Source organism: Leucopleurus acutus, assembly GCF_964270905.1.
Source record: "Leucopleurus acutus genome assembly, chromosome: 1".
Taxonomy (NCBI): Eukaryota; Metazoa; Chordata; class Mammalia; order Artiodactyla; family Delphinidae; genus Leucopleurus; species Leucopleurus acutus.
Genome location: NC_139142.1, coordinates 121,958,516 through 121,980,593, shown reverse-complemented (window position 1 = coordinate 121,980,593; position 22,078 = coordinate 121,958,516). Strand labels below are relative to the sequence as shown.

The following is a 22,078-nucleotide window of genomic DNA, read 5'->3' as shown; positions in this document are numbered from 1 at the left end:
GTTCACAGCAAACCGAACAGAAAGTACAGAGGTTTCTCATATACCTCCTACCCCTACACATGCACAGCCATTATCAACATCTCTCACTAGAGCGTACATCTTTTAAAACTGATGAACCTACGCTGACACATCATTATCACCCAGAGTCAATCGTTTACCCTAGGGTTTACTCTTGGTGTTGTACATTCTATGGGTTTTGAAAAATGTATAATAACATGTATCTTTATCATTGTTGTATCACACAGAACATATTTTTTTAATTATTAGAGTAAAAATATAATTTTAATAATGTCCAAAATAAAATTTCTTATCATTAACTGCATGTTAACACCACATAACACTTCCTAACCAGCTAGAAGGAGTTTATAATTTTATGTTCCTAATTCCATAGCTTGTAACCTTGTGTACACAAGTAAACTTTATGTGCTTAGCGCCTGGCTCTTAATTGTGGGTTTTCATAACTGCTGCAGAAGTACACACTCAGAGTCATCAGCAGAATAAAGACTGCAGTTAACTTCTTGACACCTCCTCTAACAGCATTTTGGAGAGCCATCTCCAGTCCCAGAAGGATTGCTACGAAAAGGAGATTGAAGCTCTGAACTTCAAAGTGGTGCATCTAAGTCAGGAAATCAACCACCTGCAGAAATTATTTAGAGAAGAGAATGACATCAATGAAAGTATCCGTCATGAAGTCACCAGGCTAACATCAGAAAACATGGTATGGTCTCAGCTGTGGGCCCCAGTCGTGGCCATTATTCTGGAGATGTTATGCATTAGTGGAGTAAAATTCAGTGTCTCAGCTGTAAAACAGATTACATTTCCCAGGAGTGAAATAGCTGGTTCAGAAGATAAAACTATAAAATTACCCCAGGCTGGAAAGCATTTTAAGAGGGTTTACCATAGGATAGGTCCAGATTCTGTGATGTGTGTGCTCTTAAATCTATCCATTTTAAATCTAGCCCTAACCCCTTGGCAAGTAACAAAAAGCATTAAGGTAAAAAGGTACCTCTTGAGAGGGGTGTGCATTCAGAAGGTCAGTAGCCCTGCTCATGCCCTTCATCTCACTGTTTCAACAGCTTCCTTCTTCCGTGATGCCTGTCCTTCTCCACTGCCATTTGTCTCATCCTTTCTTCTCGCTCATGTCTACTGGCCTGAAGAAATACCTTAGGAACCTTCTCAACAAAAACAATCCTTTCTTAACCCCACACCCCTTGCAGCCACCACCCCATTTCTCTGGGGGACTTGGCCACACTTCTCCATGCCACCTGGCTGTGATTTCTCCACTCACCTCCCGTTTACTCTGTGGCCACCCCATACTGTGGGCTGCCTCTCCCACTAACTGAATCTGCCTGCACAGGGCTGAGCACAGAGGGTTCCTTTCCACCCTCGTCTAAGTCTCTCAGCAGCACTTGGTGATGTTAATGACTCCCTCTCCCTCCTTTCTGTTCTGCTGGCTTCCAGGACACTGTGGTCTCCCAGGCTTCTCATCCCGCCTCGCTGGCTGCTGCTTCTCTCCTTCTTTACTGGTCCCTCTTCCTCCCCCTATAGCCTGGAAGCATTAGGAAGTCTCAGTGCTGTGTCAACACGTGAGCATGTGTGACCCTGGGCACAGCAGACGTATGGAACGGTAGTTAAGGACCTGCACGTCTTTGTTTATTCCTTGGGTGACGCTTTAATGAGGAATTTGCAGTGAAATCCAATTGCACAGCCAAACAAGTATTTTTCATTTGGACTTCAGAGGCACGGGTGTTTTCATAAACTTGCACGATAGAAAAACTCTCCGTACGTGACTAGGGGTGGAAATGATGGACATTTAAACAAATATTAGCTAGACAAAGACAGAGGATTATGAAACATATTGGATCATTCCAGACCTCTGCTAACAGAGCCGTGCACAGCCTGGAATTCAGAGGGCACGGTAGAACCCCTTTGAGATGATTCTCCTGTTTCTAGATGAGGAGATAATGTCTCTGGGCCTGGACCAAAGAGACTGGCTGCCATTCCGTCACATCATCCCTCCCTCAACTCAGCAGAGAATTCCCGTATGCCCTCCCAGATGTACACTTCCTTCTCTCCAGGAGACCTTGGAGATGTGGAGGGTTGTAGCTATGTGAGAACCGCTCACCCTGAGCATGCTGGTGTTTCTTGTGACTATATAGGTCTTGAAGTTAAAAAAAAAAAAAAAATTCCATCAATTCAGTCTATGCTTTGGCTAGCCCTCTTACACAACTATACTAGACATATGTTCCATGGGGTTAATGACCTAGACAGTTTAGTTTGCTTCTGAGCAGCTCTGAGATTTTAAAGTTTATATGTGAAAGTATTCTAATATTTCTAATTCTTCTCTAAAGATGATCCCAGACTTTAAACAGCAAATTGCAGAACTGGAGAAACAGAAGCAAGATCTTGAAATCCGCCTGAATGAACAAGCTGAAAACATGAAAGGTAACTGGAACCCTCATGAAGCTGCTTTTAATGGTTTCCTGTATCCAGGAAATGACCAAAAAAATCATCATCAAACTGATTCTCCATGGAGTCAGGCAGGTGACATAAATGTGAGAAGTGGGGGCTTCCCTGGTGGTGCAGTGGTTGAGAGTCCGCCTGCCGATGCAGGGGACGCGGGTTCGTGCCCCGGTCCGGGAAGATCCCACATGCCGCGGAGCGGCTGGGCCCGTGAGCCATGGCCGCTGGGCCTGCGTGTCCGGAGCCTGTGCTCCGCACCGGGAGAGGCCACAACAGTGAGAGGCCCACGTACTGAAGAAAAAAAAAAAAAAAAAGTGAGAAGTGGGCTGGGTGGACAGTACATTAAAGTTCATAGGCATTTAAAGGCGGCAGCTGCTTCCAGGGTCCGTTGATTGTTGGCAAGTAAGAATTCGGGCCCCAGTGTTGCTTGATATTCCTATTTTTAAAGAAAAACCAGAAATCCAGGTTTTTATGTGAAATATCACAATTTTTAAATAATGGCTTGAAAAGTTTTTAAACACTGTTCAGACCACATAAAACCTAATCTGTAGCTGGGTACAGTTTAGAACCCCAATAACTGAAAATATGAAAATACGACCAAACCCAAATCAGAATGCAGTGACATGGCCACCAAAGGACTGATAGTTCTTCTCATTATAGGAAAACTAGAAGAGTTGTCTAATCAGTTGAATCACAATCAGGAAGAGGAAGGAACACAAAGAAAGTAAGTATCATTGTGCATGTACCCCAGGTTCACGTTCATGTAATGCTTTTCTTTTCTGAAATTGTGGGGGATACCAAAGAAAGGTTATTAAACCAAAAAAGCAAGGTGTTAATTAAGATATATAATTTGTTAGCATTCAAGTGTGAAGAAAAGAAATACTTGTGTACACACACACACACCCTTCTCTGGGAGAGTGTATGAGAAATGGAACAAAACGTTGGTTGCCTGCAGGGAGGGTAACTGGGTGGCTGGTGCATAGGGGAGGGAGGACACTTACTTTTCACTGTGTAGACTTTTATACCCTTAGAACATTATGCCATACACATGAATTATCTCTTCAGAAAAAATTGATCACATAAGATCGTGTGAAAGAGAACAGTTTCTCTCTCAGCAGACCACTTAGGGTAAGGCTTAAAATCCATGTTGATAGAGAATCTTCATCGATAAACCCCCCAGATTACATCCTGACCAACAGAGGGCCTGGTAGAGCCTTGTGAGGAAAATGTTTTGCCACCAGCTTGTTGAGATACTTTTTTAAAAATGATGGGATTTTTTGTTTTGGGTTTTTTTTTTTAACATCTTTATTGGAGTATAATTGCTTTACAGTGGTGTGTTAGTTGCTGCTGTATAACAAAGTGAATCAGCTGCATGTGTACATATATCCTCATATCTCCTCCCTCTTGCTTCTCCCTCCCACCCACCCTATCCCACCCCTCTAGGTGGTCACAAAGCACCCAGCTGATCTCCCTGTGCTATGTGGCTGCTTCCTACTAGCTATCTGTTTTGCATTTGGTAGTGTATATATGTCCATGACACTCTCTCACTTTGTCCCAGCTTACCCTTCCCCCTCCTCATGTCCTCAAGTCCATTCTCTACATCTATGTCTTTATTCCTGTCCTGCCCCTAGGTTCATCAGAACCATTTTTTTTTAGATTCCATATATATGCGTTAGCATACGGTATTTGTTTTTCTCTTTCTGACTGACTTCACTCTGTATGACAGACTCTAGGTCCATCCACCTCACTACAAATAACTCAATTTCATTTCTTTGTATGACTGAGTAATATTCCATTGTATATATGTGCCACATCTTCTTTATCCATTCATCTGTTGATGGACACTTAGGTTGCTTCCATGTCCTGGCTATTGTAAATAGTGCTGCAATGAACATTGTGGTACATGACTCTTTTTGAATTATGGTTTTCTCAGGGTATATGCCCAGTAGTGGGATTGCTGGATCATATGGTAATTCTATTTTTAGTTTTTTAAGGAACCTCCATTACTGTTCTCCATAGTGGTTGTATCAATTTACATTCACACCAACAGTGCAAGAGGGTTCCCTTTTCTAAAAATGTTTTTGAAGCTATTTTAATTCAATGCTTTTGTAATAAAATATAGATTTACTTATTTATACATAACTCAAGTTAGAATTACAGTTTTAGAGTTTCACACTCATTAGTAAGGTACCATTTTATATCCTAATGTTTTTCCATACCACAAAACATTGCTTATATCAAATAATATTTTTTATAGCTTAGATTAGATTGCAGTTTTGTATGGTAAAAATATTTTGTAAAACTTTATAATCTTCAGAGAAGTCAGTTACCCTGACTTCTTCACTGTGAATTTTATTCATAGTCATTTCTAAGTCATCCTCATCAGATTAAAATTGACTCCCATATTATTATTTAAATCATCGGAGGAATAGATGTCAAATTTGTCATCAGTGTTCCATTCCAATTTAAAAATCCTTGAGATACTTGATATTAAGAACAGTAAATGGACACTCTATGTCCCACCCAGAGAGCATTTTTCATCATGTGACTTCTTTGGTAGGATTGGGGCCAAATGAAGACCCAAAACAGTAGGAAAGTGGTGAGCACCATTTTGGAACTCTTTGGATGGGTTTTTCTTCTCTCTTTGATCGCTGGGTTTTGGAGTACCTGTTCCCAGTCTTTTCACAAAGGAGATAATTATCGAGCTTTTGGTCATAAGGGTGTAAGTGGGTAGGGATGTCCTGTGGGAGCAGTCAAAGGGTGTAGGCAGGTGGGGACAAGAACTTCTTATCAGGTTAAGGAGACTGGAGCAGACGTGGACTTTTATACCTCACGAACCCTGGTCTCTTCCTCCCACTTTGAGCACTCCCCTATTCAGGTACCACTTGCTTTACACATGAAGTGGCCAAAGTATTTTGCCATCTTTGGAAATATCACTGCTTGCCGTGACAATGAGAGACATTTCCATGACGGTCAAACTGATACCAAAATTTCCTAATCCTTTTCTCAGAACCATAGGAGCCCCAAATGAAATGTATACCAAAGAGAAAGAGAAGCTGATGGATAAGATTCAAGAAATGCAGGAGGCCAGCGAGCACTTGAGGAAACAATTTGAAACTGAAAGTGAAGTCAAGAGTAGTTTCCGGCAGGAAGCATCTCGCCTCATTGTGGAGCACAGGGTGAGGAGTTTTGTGACTTGTTGATAAGTGATGCCTGCGTATGCAGGGGGTCAGGCCACCTAAAGCATCCGATGAGCAGCATCTGCCTCCCACCAGAGCAGTCTGTTTCCTTATCTCAAAGGACAGGTGGTCTCTGAGGTTACAGCTGCCTCAGGGGAGCCTGGGGATTGACGAGGGCTGAGAGAGGACGGGTGGTGAGGACCTGAGCACTGTCCCATGGACGGCACCCATCTGAGATGACGACGCCCTGGCCCAGAGCACCTTGAGGGTGATAGGCTGATGTGTGACCTTCTCTGAGCAGAGCTTACCCCAACAAAGGCCTCTGCTTGCTTCTGGGGGTGTGTGCCCTTCCTGCAGTTTTCAGAGTCAAAATGTTCTTCTATGCAATGATCATGATAGTAGATGACTAACTTTTGTTTGTTTGTTTGTTTTGTTTTTTGCGGTTCGCGGACCTCTCACTGTTGTGGCCTCTCCCGTTGTGGAGCACAGGCTCCGGACACGCAGACTCAGCGGCCATGGCTCACGGGCCCAGCCGCTCCGCGGCATGTGGGATCTTCCCGGACCGGGGCACGAACCCGTGTCCCCTGCATCGGCAGGCGGACTCTCAACCGCTGCGCCACCAGGGAAGCCGATGACTAACTTTTTAACTTGTGAGAATCTTCATCAGATTGTCAGTGCCCTTGTCAAAATGATATTTGGCAACTCTGTCAGCTTCCAGCAGTTCTTTTGAAATTTTATTGGTGTGTGAAACCCACAAGAATGAGAAGCACCAAAGTAGCAGACTGGGTGCTTTCCTGGGAGGTGGATGCTCACAGGCCCCTTCCTGGCCTGGCAACCTCCAAGACCATGACCAGGGGAGGGCTCACCCAGGCATTGGTCAGCCTGCACATGTCCACAGGCCCTGCTCCCTGTCGTCAGGGTCCCCCATTTCCTATCTCACAAGAAAAAAACATGATAGGGTAAAATCACATTTTGCCATGTCAGGATTTAAGTTTGAAGAGGAATCCACAGAGTTTAACATTTAATAGGAAGTAACACACTCCAGTCAGGGCACCTGGATGATGACCATCTTTTTTGAGGAGGGGTACACCTTTCTCAGAGAACAGGTTTCTCAAATCACACTGGATAAGCAACTGCCTGCTAAATGTGAGAGGCTGTCCCACCTTCTGCCGCTGTGTCTGCGTGTGTGTCCCTGGGGTCTCAGCAGGAGCCAGTGGTGAGGGAGAGGGTAGGTGGGTGATCATGTGTGTTGCACATCTTGTCCTGTGTGAGCCTTCACTCAGCTGTGAGCATGTGGGTGTTGTCAATCCCTGAGTTGTGTGGGATTTGTGTGAGTTTGTTTCTGATGCTGCGGGAGGAGTGAGGTCCCACTCAGTGCCCCTCCTCAGGAGCCCCCCACCTCGTGTGTATGGCTCTCCTCCCAGGCAGGGAAGGGCTGGACCTGTTTCTTCCCCAGTGCATGGAGCTGGGGACCAGTCATATCTACGTGTTCGTTCTAACACACTATTCCTGAACCAGTCAGTAGCCTCAGTGTTACAAGTGAATAGATGAGTATGCAACAAAAGAATATAATTTCTATATCTTAGGTGGCGATTTTGCCCACAAATGAGACTAATAGTGTTATTAGTCACAGAAAAAATAAGTAAATAAAAGGATGTCCAACAGTAGTGGGTAGATTAAGTGATTATGTATCATATGACTTAGCCATTAAAATGACAGTTCGGTATATTATCAGTGATGGAGGGAAATATCTGCAATATAATGAGAGAGAAACATAGGATGTAAAACTTTACATGCAGTATGACCCAATTTTATACAATGTATATGTGCCATATTAGGGGGAAAAAAACAATGAAATAAATCAAAATGTGAACAGTGATTTCCTCCAAGTTCTCCAGGATTGATGGGTAACTTTTTTATTATTAGATACATTATAAAATAAGCTGAAATAGAAAGGAAGAAACTGTACCCACCTCCCCACTTGTAAGGCCAGATAAAGTTCCTCATGTGTTTAACAGAGACACAGAACTGTAGTGGGGACAGGTGGCCACTGAGTAGACACAGCACAACTTCCCTTGGCTCTGAGAGTCACCCGAGAACCCAAGCTGCAGTGACTGACTGCGTGGTAGGCATTGCTGGAGCAGAGAAGCCTGAATCCTTTCTGTGTCAAAGCCCTTGGAATTCAGGAAGAACCTAAACACTCTCTGCCCTTTATAGGAAATATTTATAGGCATCCAAGACTCTCCTGGTTCTTGAGCCAAATTCAGCATAGGCTGGGCCACCCCCTTATCAGGAAGGAGACGCAAAGCCAGGACCCACATCTCTGAAGTTTCTCCACCTGCAGCTTCTGACATCCAGAGAGCCCATTTGCACACCTGCATATTTTTAAATTCTCTACAATGGGCATTACTTTATTAAGGGAAAATTAGATCAAGTTAACTGTGGTCTATCCGTACAATAGGGTATTATTCAGCCACGAAAAGGAGTGAAGTACTGATACCTGCTATAGCTTGGATGAACCTTGAAAACATTATGCCAACTGAAAGAAGCCAAACATGAAAGGCCACACATTGTATGATTCCATGTATATTAAATGTCCAGAACAGGCAAATATGTAGACACGGAAGGTAGATTAGTGGTTGCCAAGGGCTGGAAAGGAATAGGAGGACAAAGGGGTGCCAGCTAGAAGTTACATGTTTCTTTCTGATGTGATGAAAATATTCTGGAATTAGATGATAGTGATGGTTGCACAACTGAGTATACTAAAAACCATTGAGTGTACACTTCAAATGGGTGAACTGTTTGGTATGTGAATTATAGCTCAGTAAAGGTATTATCAAAAAATAGGTTAAGGGGCTTCGTTGGTGGTGCAGTGGTTGAGAATCTGCCTGCCAATGCAGGGGACACAGGTTCGAGCCCTGGTCTGGGAAGATCCCACATGCCGTGGAGGAGCTAGGTCCGTGAGCCACAACTACTGAGCCTGCGTGTCTGGAGCCTGTGCTCCGCAACAAGAGAGGCTGCGATAGTGAGAGGCCCGCGCACCACGATGAAGAGTGGCCCTGGCTTGCCGCAACTAGAGAACGCCCTCGCACAGAAATGAAGGCCCAGCACAGCCAAAAATAAAAAAATAAATTTAAAAATAAATTTTAAAAAAATAGGTTAAGATGCTTCTGAGCTCATGTCCTTGTTTCTTTTGATTTCTGTAGGATCTTGAAGAAGTGTTAGACATGAAGGACAGAGTGATTAAAAAGTTACAAGATCAAGTGAAGACTCTAACCAAGACAATTGAAAAAGGTAGGAAAAATAACATTCAGTTTCCTATTTTTTGAACTTTCAGCTAAGGTCCACATGTGTTGACATGTTATTTCCTGATGTGGTCCAAAGAATTTGAAAACCAAAGGAATGGGTCTCAACTGGTGGATTTGGGGCTCAGTGATGGGCTAATGGAAGGATCCTTCAAGGCAGGAAGATAGCTCACCACCTCTCAGATGATACCAGATATGCTCCTGCAATTGTAAGGGACACCCTGGAATGACTACTTTTAACCTCTTTCTCTGTTAGCTCTCTCCTTGTAAAAATGAAACTGTGAGAAAGTCTCAAATTTAATGGCTTTAAAATTTATTTCCTCTCTCAGTGACATGGAATCAATATCCCAGTTTCTATTAGAAAAAAGAAGTAGACAACTAAGAAGCTGGACAGCAGTCCTAAACATGGACTGAACTGTACACTGAGTGTCCTCATGAGCTCCTGGGAAAAGGACCCTCTGCCTTTCTTTCCTTCACACGCTTCTTTTTTTTTTACATCTTTATTGGAGTACAGTTGCCTTACAATGGTGTGTTAGTTTCTGCTGTATAACAAAGTGAATCAGCTATACATATACATATATCCCCATATCCCCTCCCTCTTGCGTCTCCCTCCCACCCTCCCTATCTCACCCTTCTAGGTGGTCACAAAGCACCGAGCTGATCTCCCTGTGCTATGTGGCTGCTGCCCACTAGCTATCTGTTTTACGTTTGGTAGTGTTTATATGTCCATGCCACTCTCTCACTTTGTCCCAGCTTACCCTTCCCCCTCTGCATGTCCTCAAGTCCATTCTCTCCATCTATGTCTTTATTCCTGTCCTGCCCCTAGGTTCTTCAGAACCATTTGTTTTTTCTTTATTAGATTCCATATATATGTGTTAGCACACGGTATTTGTTTTTCTCTTTGTGACTTACTTCACTCTGTATGACAGAATCTACGTCCATCCACCTCACTACAAATAACTCAATTTTGTTTCTTTTTATGGCTGAGTAATATTCCATTGTATATATGTGCCACATCTTCTTTGTCCATTCATCTGTTGATGGGCACTTAGGTTGCTTCCATGTCCTGGCTATTGTAAATAGAGCTGCAATGAACATTGTGGTACATGACTCTTTTTTTTTTTTTAAACATCTTCATTGGAGTATAATTGCTTTACAATGGTGTGTTAGTTTCTGCTTTATAACAAAGTGAATCAGTTATACATATACATATGTTCCCATATCTCTTCCCTCTTGCATCTCCCTCCCTCCCACCCTCCCTATCCCACCCCCACACCACCGAGCTGATCTCCCTGTGCTATGCGGCTGCTTCCCACTAGCTATCTGTTTTACGTTTGGTAGTGTATATATGTCCATGCCACTCTCTCACTTTGTCACAGCTTACCCTTCCCCCTCCCCATATCCTCAAGTGCATTCTCTAGTAGGTCTGTGTCTTTATTCCCATCTTAACCCTAGGTTCTTAATGACCTTTTTTTTTTTCTCTTAGATTCCATATATATGTGTTAGCATATGGTATTTGTTTTTCCTTTCTGACTTACATCACTCTGTATGACAGACTCTAGGTCCATCCACCTCACTACAAATATCTCAATTTCATTTCTTTTCATGGCTGAGGAACATTCCATTGTATACGTGGGCCACATCTTCTCTATCCATTCATCCGATGATGGACACCTAGGTTGCCTCCATGTCCTGGCTATTGTAAATAGAGCTGCAATGAACATTTTGGTACATGACTCTTTTTGAATTATGGTTTGCTCAGGGTATATGCCCAGTAGTGGGATTGCTGGGTCACATGGTAGTTCTATTTTTAGTTTTTTAAGGAACCTCCATACTGATCTCCATAGTGGCTGTATCAATTTACATTCCCACCAACAGTGCAAGAGTGTTCCCTTTTCTCCACACCCTCTCCAGAGTTTATTGTTTCTAGACTTTCTGATGATGGCCATTCTGACTGGTGTGAGACGATATCTCATTGCAGTTTTGATTTGCATTTCTCCAGTGATTAATGATGTTGAGCATTCTTTCATGTGTTTGTTGGCAATCTGTATATCTTCTTTGGAGAAATGTCTGTTTAGGTCTTCTGCCCATTTTTGGATTGGGTTGTTTGTTTTTTTGTTATTGAGCTGTGTGAGCTGCTTGTAAATTTTGGAGATTAATCCTTTGTCAGTTGCTTCATTTGCAAATATTTTCTCCCATTCTGAGGGTTGTCTTTTCGTCTTGTTTATGGTTTCCTTTGCTGTGCAAAACCTTTTATGTTTCTTTAGGTCCCATTTGTTTGATTTTATTTCCATATCTCTAGGAGATGGGTGGAAAAGGGTCTTGCTGTGATTTATGTCATAGAGTGTTCTGCCTATGTTTTCCTCTAAGAGTTTGATAGTGTCTGGCCTTACATTTAGGTCTTTAATCCATTTTGAGTTTATTTTTGTGTATGGTGTTAGGGAGTGTCCTAATTTCATTCTTTTACATGTAGCTGTCCAGTTTTGCCAGCACCACTTATTCAAGAGACTGTCTTTTCTGCATCATGTATTCTTGCCTCCTTTGTCAAAAATAAGGTGACAATATGTGCATGGGCTTATCTCTGGGCTTTCTATCCTGTTCCATTGACCTATATTCCTGTTTTTGTGCCAGTATCATACTGTCTTGATTACTGTAGCTTCAAGTAGTATAATCTGAAGTCCGGGAGGCTGATTCCTCCAGCTCCGTTTTTCTTTCTCAAGATTGCTTTGGCTATTCAGGGTCTTTTGTGTCTCCATACAAATTGTGAGATTTGTTGTTCTAGTTCTGTGAAAAATGCCATTGGTAGTTTGATAGGGATTGCATTGAATCTGTAGATTGCTTTGGGTAGTAGAGTCATTTTCACAGTGTTGATTCTTCCAATCCAAGAACATGGTATATCTCTCCATCTGTTTGTATCATCTTTAATTTCTTTCATCAGTGTCTTATAATTTTCTGCATGCAGGTCTTTTGTCTCCTTAGGTAGGTTTATTCCTAGATATTTTATTATTTTTGTTGCAGTGGTAAATAGGAGTGTTTCCTTAATTTCTCCTTCAGATTTTTCATCATTAGTGTATAGGAATGCAAGAGATTTCTATGCATTAATTTTGTATCCTGCTACTTTACCAAATTCATTGATTAGCTCTAGTAGTTTTCTGGTAGCATCTTTAGGATTCTCTATGTATAGTATCATGTCATCTGCAAACAGTGACAGTTGTACTTCTTCTTTTCTGATTTGGATTCCTTTTATTTCTTTTTCTTCTCTGATTGCTGTGGCTAAAACTTCCAAAACTATGTTGAATAATAGTGGTGAGAGTGGTCAACCTTGTCTTGTTCCTGATCTTAGAGGAAATGGTTTCAGTTTTTCACCATTGAAAATGATGTTGGCTGTGGGTTTGTCACATATGGCCTTTATTATGTTGAGGTAAGTTCCCTCTATGCCTACTTTCTGGAGGGTTTTTATCATAAATGTGTGTTGAATTTTGTTGAAAGTTTTTTCTGCATCTATTGAGATGATCATATAGTTTTTCTCCTTCAGTTTGTTAATATGGTTTATCGTATTGATTGAGTTGCATATTTTGAATAATCCTTGCATTCCTGGGATAAACCCCACTTGATCATGGTGTATGATCCTTTTAATGTGCTGTTGGATTCTGTTTGCTAGTATTTTGCTGAGAACTTTTGCATCTATGTTCATCAGTGATATTGGCCTGTAGTTTTCTTTCTTTGTGACATCTTTGTCTGGTTTTAGTATCAGGGTGATTATAGCCTCATAGAATGAGTTTGGGAGTGTTCCTCCCTCTGCTATATTTTGGAAGAGTTTGAGAAGGACAGGTGTTAGCTCTTCTCTGAATATTTGATAGAATTCACCTGTGAAGCCATCTGGCTTTTGGTTATTGGAAGATTTTTAATCACAGTCTCAACTTCAGTGTTTGTGACTGGTCTGTTTATATTTTCTATTTCTTCCTGGTTCAGTCTCGGAAGGTTGTGCTTTTCTAAGAATTTGTCCATTTATTCCAGGTTGTCCATTTTATTGGTATACAGTTGCTTGTAGTAATCTCTCATGATCCTTTGTATTTTTGCAGTGTCAGTTGTTACTTCTGCTTTTTCATTTCTAATTCTATTGATTTGAGTCTTCTCCCTTTTTTCCTTGATGAGTCTAGCTAATGGTTTATCAATTTTGTTTATCTTCTCAAAAAAACAGCTTTTAGTTTATTGATCTTTGCTGTTGTTTCCTTCATTTCTTTTTCATTTATTTCTGATCTGATCTTTATGATTTCTTTCCTTCTGCTAGGTTTGGGGTTTTTTTGTTCTTCTTTCTCTAATTGCTTTAGTTGTAAGGTTGGGTTGTTTATTTGAGATGTTTCTTGTTTCTTAAGGTAGGATTGTATTGCTATAAACTTCCCTCTTAGAACTGCCTTTGCTGCATCCCATAGGTTATGGGTCATTGTGTTTTCATTGTCTTTTGTTTCTAGGTATTTTTTGATTTCCTCTTTGACTTCTTCAGTGATCTCTTGGTTATTTAGTAGTTTGTTGTTTAGCCTCCATGTGTTTGTATTTTTTACAGACTTTTTCCCTGTAATTGATAGTCATGGTTGGATAAGATACTTGATACAATTTCAATTTTCTTAAATTTACCAGCACTTCATTTGTGACCCAAGATATGATCTATCCTGGAGAATGTTCTATGAGCACTTGAGAAGAAAGTGTATCCTGTTGTTTTTGGATGGAATGTCCTATAAATATCAATTAAGTCCATCGTGTTTAATGCATCATTTAAAGCTTGTGTTTCCTTATTTATTTTCATTTTGGATGATCTGTCCATTGGTGAAAGCGGGGTGTTGAGGTTCCCTACTATGATTGTGTTACTGTTGATTTCCCCTTTTATGGCTGTTAGCAGTTGCCTTATGTATTGAGGTGCTCCTATGTTGGGTGCATAAATGTTTACAATTGTTATGTCTTCTTCTTTGATTGATCCCTTGATCATTACGTAGTGTCCTTCTTTGTCTCTTGTAATAGTCTTTGTTTTAAAGTCTATTTTGTCTGATATGAGAATTGCTACTCCAGCTTTCTTTTGCTTTCCATTTGCATGGAATAACTTTTTCCATCCCCTCACTTTCAGTCTGTATGTGTCTCTAGGTCTGAAGTGGGTCTCTTGTAGACAGCATATATACGGGTCCTGTTATTGTATCCATTCAGCCAGTCTATGTCTTTTGGTTGTGCATTTAATCCATTTACATTTAAGGTAGTTATCAGTATGTATGTTCCTATTACCATTTTCTTAATTGTTTTGGGTTTGTTATTTTAGGTCTTTTCCTTCTCTTGTGTTTCCTGCCTAGAGAAGTTCCTTTAGCATTTTTTGTAAAGCTGGTTTGGTGGTGATGAATTCTCTTAGCTTTTGCTTGTTTGTAAAGGTTTCAATTTTTCTGTCGAATCTGAATGAGATCCTTGCTGGGTAGAGTAATCTTGGTTGTAGGTTTTTCCCTTTCATCACTTTAAATATGTCCTGCCACTCCCTCTGGCTTGCAAAGTTTCTGCTGAAAGATCAGCTGTTAACCTTATGGGGATTCCCTTGTATGTTATTTGTTGTTTTTCCCTTGCTGCTTTTAATATTTTTTCTTTGATGTTAATTTTTGAAAGTTTGATTAATATGTGTCCTAGCATGTTTCTCCTTGGATGTGTCCTGCATGGGACTCTCTGTGCTTCCTGGACTTGATTGACTATTTTCTTTCCCATATTAGGGAAGTTTTCAACTATAATCTCTTCAAATATTTTCTCAGTCCCTTTCTTTTTCTCTTCTTCTTCTGAGACCCCTATAATTCAAATGATTGTATGTTTGATGTCCCAGAGGTCTCTGAGACTGTTCTCTGTTCTTTTCATTCTTTTTTCTGCTCTGCAGCAGTTATTTCCACTATTTTATCTTCCAGGTCACTTATCCATTCTTCTGCCTCAGTTATTCTGCTATTGATTCCTTCTAGAGAATTGTTAATTTCATTTATTTTGTTGTTCGTCATTGTTTGCTTTAGTTCTTCTAGGTCCTTGTTAAACGTTTCTTGTATGTTCTCCATTCTATTTCCAAGATTTTGGATCATCTTTACTATCATTACTCTGAATTCTTTTTCAGGTAGACTGCCTGTTTCCTCTTCACTTGTTTGGTCTGGTGGGTTTTTACCTTACTCCTTCATCTGCTGTGTGTTTCTCTGTCTTCTTATTTTGCTTAACTTACTTACTGTGTTTGGGGTCTCCTTTTCACAGGCTGCAGGTTCATAGTTCCTGTTGTTTTTGATGTCTGCCTCCAGTGGGTAAGGTTGGTTCAGTGGGTTGTGTAGGCTTCCTGGTGGAAGGGATTGGTGCCTGTGTTACGGTGGATGAGGCTGGATCTTGTCTTTCTGGTGGGCAGGACTGCGTCCAGTGGTATGTTTTAAGGTACCTGAGACCTTATTATGATTTTAGGCAGCCTCTCTGCTAATGGGTGGGGTTGTGTTCCTGTCTTGCTAGTTGTTTGGCATAGGATGTCCAGCACTGTAGCTTGCTGGTTGTTGAGTGAAGCTGGGTCTTAGCGTTGAGATGGAGATCTCTCGGAGATGTTTTGCCATTTGATATTACATGGAGACGGGAAGTATCTGGTGGACCAATGTCCTAAACTTGGCTATCCCACCTCAGAGGCACAGGCCTTACACCTGGCTGGAGCACCAAGATGCTGTCAGCCACACGGCTCAGAATAAAAGGGAGAACAAAAGAAAGAAAGAAAAAAAAGTTATTAAAATAAAAAATTAAAATAAATTATTAAAAATTTTTAAAAATTAAAAAGTAATTTAAAAAAAAAGAAAGAAAGAAGAGAGCAACCAAACCAAAAAACAAATACAGGGCTTCCCTGGTGGCGCAGTGGTTGAGAGTCTGCCTGCCGATGCAGGGGACACGGGTTCGTGCCCTGGTCCAGGAAGATGCCACACGCGCAGAGCGGCTGGGCTCGTGAGCCATGGCTGCTGAGCCTGCGCGTCCGGAACCTGTGCTCCGCAACGGGAGAGGCCACAACAGTGAGAGGCCCGCGTACTGCAAAAAAAAAAAAAAAAAAAAACACCAAATCCAGCAATGATAAGAAGCTCTAAAAACTATACAAAAAAACAAAAACAAAAATGGACAGACAGAATGCTGGGACAAATGGTAAAAGCAAAGCTATACAGACAAAAATCACACAAAGAAGCATACACTCACAAAAAGAGAAAAAGGAAAAAATTTATATATATATATCTTTTGGAAAGTCTGAGGTCTTCTGCCAGCATTCAGTAGGTGTTCTGTAGGAGTTGTTCCACATGTAGATGTATTTCTGGTGTATTTGTGGGGAGGAAGGTGATCACGTCTTACTTCTCTGCCATCTTGAAGGTCTCTCTCCCTTCACCCACTTCTGTGTCACTGAACTTTTCTGACTTCTCTCTTCTAACTCCCTTTACTCTTTTGTTCAGTATTGCTTCTTCCTCCCAACCTTTATCACTAAGGCTGTATCTTCAGTTCTCTGTTCTTTTTACTATATTCCTTTCTTTGAAAAGCTCCTTTACTGTTATTTATTCAGCTCTCACCTCACATTTAATATGTCCAAAACAAAAATGAGGATCTTTCCGCTTCAATAATTAATGATAAAGGTCAGTCTGCCCTCATGAGGGCAGAGACCATGTCTGTCCTTCCCATTGCCCAGTGGTGTCCCCATTGTTGGAATGAATGAAGGAACTGCCATCGCTACATAAGGACTTCCAAAATCCACCTGCCATTCCTCACTTTTCTGAGTCCCAGTCTCTTTTTGCCTCTAAGACTACTCCTTCACCTTTCTATTATCACCTCCAACCCAGTGTGTCTAAAGTGGAATACATCAGCTTTCCTTCCTGTATCATGTATCTATCGTCATATAACAAACTATCCCAAAATTTAGCAGGAATAAAGACGCAGGTGTAGAGAATGGACTTAAGGACATGGGGAAGGGGAAGGGTAAGCTGGGACGAAGTGAGAGAGTGGCATGGACTTATATATACTACCAAATGTAAAATAGATAGCTAGTGGGAAGCAGCTGCATAGCACACGGAGATCATCTCGGTGCTTTGTGACCACCTGGAGGGATGAGATAGGGGGAGGGTGGGAGGGAGATGCAAGAGGGAGGAGATATGGGGATATATGTATATGTATAGCTGATTCACTTTGTTTTACAGCAGAAACTAACACACCATTGTAAAGCAATTATACTCCAATAAAGATGTTAAAAAAAAAAACAAAAAAACACCACAGTTTCTCAGCCTAAGTGTCCATCATCTGATGAATGGATAAAGAAGATGTGGCACATATATACAACGGAATATTACTCAGCCATAAAAAGAAACAAAATTGAGTTATTTGTAGTGAGATGGATGGACCTAGAGTCTGTCATACAGAGTGAAGTAAGTCAGAAAGAGAAAGACAAATACCGTATGCTAACACATACATATGGAATCTAAGGGGAAAAAATGTCATGAAGAACCTAGGGATAAGACAGGAATAAAGACACAGACCTACTAGAGAATGCACTTGAGGATATGGGGAGGGGGAAGGGTAAGCTATGACAAAGCGAGAGAGTGGCATGGACATATATACACTACCAAACGTAAAATAGATAGCTAGTAGGAAGCAGCCACATAGCACAGGGAGATCAGCTCGGTGCTTTGTGACCACCTAGAGGGGTGGGATAGTGAGGGAGATGCAAGAGGGAAGAGATATGGAAACATATGTATATGTATAATTGATTCACGTTGTTATAAAGGAGAAACTAACACACCGTTGTAAAGCAATTATACTCCAATAAAGATGTAAAAAAAAAAAAACACAGTTCTGAAGGTCAAGAATCCATAAGTGGCTTAGCTGGGTGGTCCTCGCTGTGAGTTGCAGTGAAGTCATCAGCAGGGATGCAGTCATCTGAAGGCTTAGCTGGGGCTGGAGTGCCTGTCTCCAAGCTCATTCACATGGCTGTGGTCAGGAAGCCAGTACCTTTTGGACACTCCATAGGTGGCACTAGCTCCCAAGGAATATGGTCAGGTACAAGTGACCACACTTAAGAATACCCAAAGTATGATGTTCTTATCATGTATTTCTGCTTCATTTATTGTTCTTCCCAGTCCAGATGCAGTTCAGCAATCAGAGGTTATTCTTAGCATAAGCAGGTTGCTTAGTAAAACAGTTAACATTCTACCTTTATCAGTCTCCAAGGGAACAGAGCTAGTAAGTCAACAGGACAGACTCTCATGCAGTAGAAGAGAGTTCTGTTAACTCTTTACCTGGATTATCTTCTTTTTCATCCATCAGAGCCTACTCACTTTTCTTGGCCCAACTGGAGTGCTGCCTCCTTCAAGAAGAATTTTTCAACAGTTCCAACCTACCTATGCGTAAAGTCTTATGTCCCCTGTATTTATTTCCTATGGCTGCCTAACAGATCACCATAAAATTAGTGGCTTAATAAAACACAAGTCTTACAGTTCTAGAGGTCAGAAGTTCAAAATGGTCTTCACAGGGTTAAAGTCAACATGTCAGCAGGGCTTCTGTAGGCTTTAGGGGGAGATTCTGTTCTCTTGCCTTTTCCTTCTTCTAGAAGCCACCCACTTTTACTGACTTATGGGCTTCTTCCACCATCTTCGAATTCAGCAGCATGGCATCTTTAAAGTCTTTCTGACTCTCTAACCTATGCTTCTGTGTACATCTCCTCCTCCCAGAATGGACATGAATCTTTGGGGACCAGAGGGCAGACTGTGGCCCACCCAAAGATGTCCATGTCCCAATCCCCAGAGCCTGTGAATATGTTACCTTACATGGCAGAAGGGATTTTGCAGATGTGATTAAGTGAAGGGTCTTGAGTTGGGGAGAGTCGCCTGGATTATCCAGGTGGATTCAATGTACAATAATCACAAAAGACCTTATAAGAGAGGCAGGAATGACAAGGTGAGAGAAGGTGATATGACAATATAAGCAGAGAGAGAAAGATGTGATGATAGAAGCAGAGGTCAGGGTGATGTGGCCACAAGCCAAATGGGCAGCCTCTAGAAGCTGGAAAAGGCAAGAAATGAGTTCTCCCCTAGAGCCTCCAGAAGAAACACAGCTCTGCTGACACTTTGATTTTAGCAGTGTAAGATCTATTTCAGTCTATGACCTCCAGAAATGTGAAACTTTTTTAATTATATTTTTTTAAAAATTGTGCTTTATGCTACTGAGTTTGTGGCACCTTGTGATGGCACATAGGAAGCTAGGCCAGCCACCTTGGGATCATGCAGTTTGGTGTTTTGCACACCACATGTTTTGTGAATCTCCTTTCTTTAACTGTAATGTCAGTGTCCTGAAGGCAAGAGCATCATCTTGGATTGTTTTCATATCCCCACTGTGCTCGATATATACCAGGTGCTCATGAGGATATATACCAGCAGCTGTACTCATTGATATACTCACAGATAAGAATCACTACCAGAAGAAATTCTTCAGGATTTAATAAAGTTTGCATTTATCAGAAAGCCACAGGAGTTCATGGGCAAACCAGCCAGTATGGGATGGAAAGAGACAGAGTAGTCTCATGATAATGCTGGTGAAAGTTGTTTTTGTGTATTTAGTTGATTGTTTGCCTCTGCCTACAGCCAATGATGTGCACCTGTCCTCAGGACCCAAGGAGTCCCTTGGAATGCTGGAATACAAGAGAGAAGACGAGGCCAAGCTCATCCAAAACCTCATTCTTGGTAGTGAAACCTGGAACTCTGAATTTTCGCTCTATCTTTGAGAACTTGAGCATCAGCCATTGCTACGGTCTTGGGCAGGGGTATTTCCTCTTCTTCCTCCACTGCTTCTTCTCAGCCTCACCACTGTTGACCACGTAATTCTTTGTTTGGGGTGGGGAGGGGCTTTGCACTGTAGAATATTGAGCAGTGTCGTTGGCTTCTATTCTGTAGAAGCCAGTAGCAACACCTAGCCACGACAATAAGAAATGCCTCCAGACATTGCCAGATGCCCTCTGGGGGTACCTTGCCTTCAGTTGAGAAGCGCTGCCCTAACCTCTTCCCAAGTCTCATCACATGGTCAGGGTAGAAGACACATCTCCTCATCTTTGTGTCTCAGCACAGGAGCCATGGAAAAAGTAATTGTGGTCCCTTTGTTCCATCTGACTTCTGCTGAGAAATTTATTTGCAGGCAGTATGGTGGAGGCTTTCCAGCCACACCTCAGTTACAGGAATCTCCCAGTGGGCATACGCTGGGGTTGGTGGTCTTAGAAACAATCTTACTAGACTGTCTTCACCATGAAAACCACATGGTTTTCCACGGAAAAGGAGAAAAGCTGCCTCCCTATCAGTGGGTTGTAACATCTCAAAGCAGAAAGCCCATATGTAGCCTTACTCCTCTTGTGCTAATTGACTCCCCTCAGAGGACATGAGCACCCCTACCCTTTCCTTTCCACCCTCACTGGTGCACAGCTGTGGGGCCTCTTTGTTCCCCTGTCTTAATGCAGGCATGGGGAGGTCTGTGTTTGCTTTTTTTTTTTTTTTTTTTTTTGCGGTACGGGGGCCTCTCACTGTTGTGGCCTCTCCCTTGGTGGAGCACAGGCTCCGGACACGCAGGCTTAGCGGCCATGGCTCACGGGCCCAGCCGCTCCGCGGCATGTGGGATCTTCCTGGACCAGGGCACGAACCCGTGTCCCCTGCATCGGCAGGCGGACTCTCAACCACTGCGTCACCAGGGAAGCCCTGTTTGCTTATTTTAACTTGTTCTATAAAGTTTCTATCTTCCCTTCATTCCCACTCTGCCTTCCAGCCATTCTCCTCTACTCAAGACCAGCTGGTCCTCCTCTGCAGGACTGCTGTGTACCTGTTTTCTCTATTCAAGGCAGATGCATGTGGTTGCTGAGGTCATATTCCATCCTCATCATAGAGGCTGAAGTGAGGGTGCATGGAACTGGGGTTCCTCTGTTACCTTGGAGATAAGAAATTCTGTCCTTTATTCAACCTTAGAAAAGAGAAGGTACTTTGCAAATGAGAAGTAAGAGAAGCAGGTGGCACCTGCATGTATATTTTTGCCAAGAAAACCGCCAGCCTGAACTCCTCCAAGGGAAAAGACACCCTTATGCATTCAGGCACTGCATCAAGTACAGAAAAGCAGATAACCCCTGCCCCATCATTATAGGTTCCTTATTGGGAGAGCTGATCATCAGCTGTAATCCTCACTGACTCTCTCTGCTCCAGACCTGAAGCCCCGCGGTGTGGTGGTGAACATGATCCCCGGGCTGCCAGCTCACATCCTGTTCATGTGTGTACGCTACGCAGACTCTCTAAATGACGCCAACATGCTCAAGTCCCTCATGAACAGCACCATTAATGGTATCAAGCAGGTGGTTAAGGTAGGAACTACCTTTGACGTGGCCCTTGGTATCATGGCTACTTTAGGAACACCTGTGGGAATGACCAGTTGCCTGTACTTTTCCCATCCTTCACCTCCGGTCTTTGGTCAACCACATGATTCCTCAAACCAGTCAGAGGCCCAGTCAGGAAAAGAATCCAAGCTGTTAGGAAAAGACAACTTAGGTCAGAGAGCCCTAAGGGTGGGGATCTGCCAGTGGACCCCAAATCCTTACCTGCAAGACTACAGCCTGGTAGCCACCACCCCACCACTTCTGTCCCCCGGGGCTGCAAAGAGGGGCTGGCTGCAAGGAGTATGTGTCTATCCAGATAACAAGTGTGAATGCCAAGGAATGGGAAGGACTGAAAAATTACTCATCTCTTCCCTTGGCATTTATGTAATTCTCCCTTATAAAACCACAGTATGTACTTTTATTCTCAGCCCAGAAACGAAGATAAGCTATATGTAAGGGACCAGTAAAATATAGATCTATTATTCTTCATTCCCCTTCCAAATGGGAAGTAATGTTTGATTTTGAGATATATGTAATTTTTTTAGTTGGGGAAGTCCTATCTCACTTTTAGTAAAGTATGTGTTCTAGAAAAGTCATGAGCAATTAAATCCTATTTTAAATACTCTAGGAAAAGGGAAGAATAAAAACAGTGAGTGCATCAGGCCATGGATAATTCTTCCCCGTATCCCCCCTCCCACCAAATTTTATACTAAGAATTCATTATTCATCAGGAGTTAGGA

The 22,078-nt window shown here is 42.1% G+C and overlaps 1 protein-coding gene across 1 annotated transcript in view; it reads left to right on the top strand.

Annotated features, from left to right (window-relative positions):
• MYO5C (myosin VC) overlaps positions 1-22,078 on the top strand; it is a gene marked incomplete at both ends in the record, with an annotated part of 118,278 nt that overhangs the window by 73,589 nt on the left and 22,611 nt on the right. Inside the window, 7 exons of the mRNA XM_082837233.1 lie at positions 538-718; positions 2,352-2,445; positions 3,124-3,187; positions 5,474-5,642; positions 8,849-8,936; positions 19,579-19,677; positions 21,172-21,326. Coding sequence (XP_082693359.1) covers positions 538-718; positions 2,352-2,445; positions 3,124-3,187; positions 5,474-5,642; positions 8,849-8,936; positions 19,579-19,677; positions 21,172-21,326 — 850 coding nt within the window. The remainder of the gene's footprint in view (positions 1-537; positions 719-2,351; positions 2,446-3,123; positions 3,188-5,473; positions 5,643-8,848; positions 8,937-19,578; positions 19,678-21,171; positions 21,327-22,078) is intronic.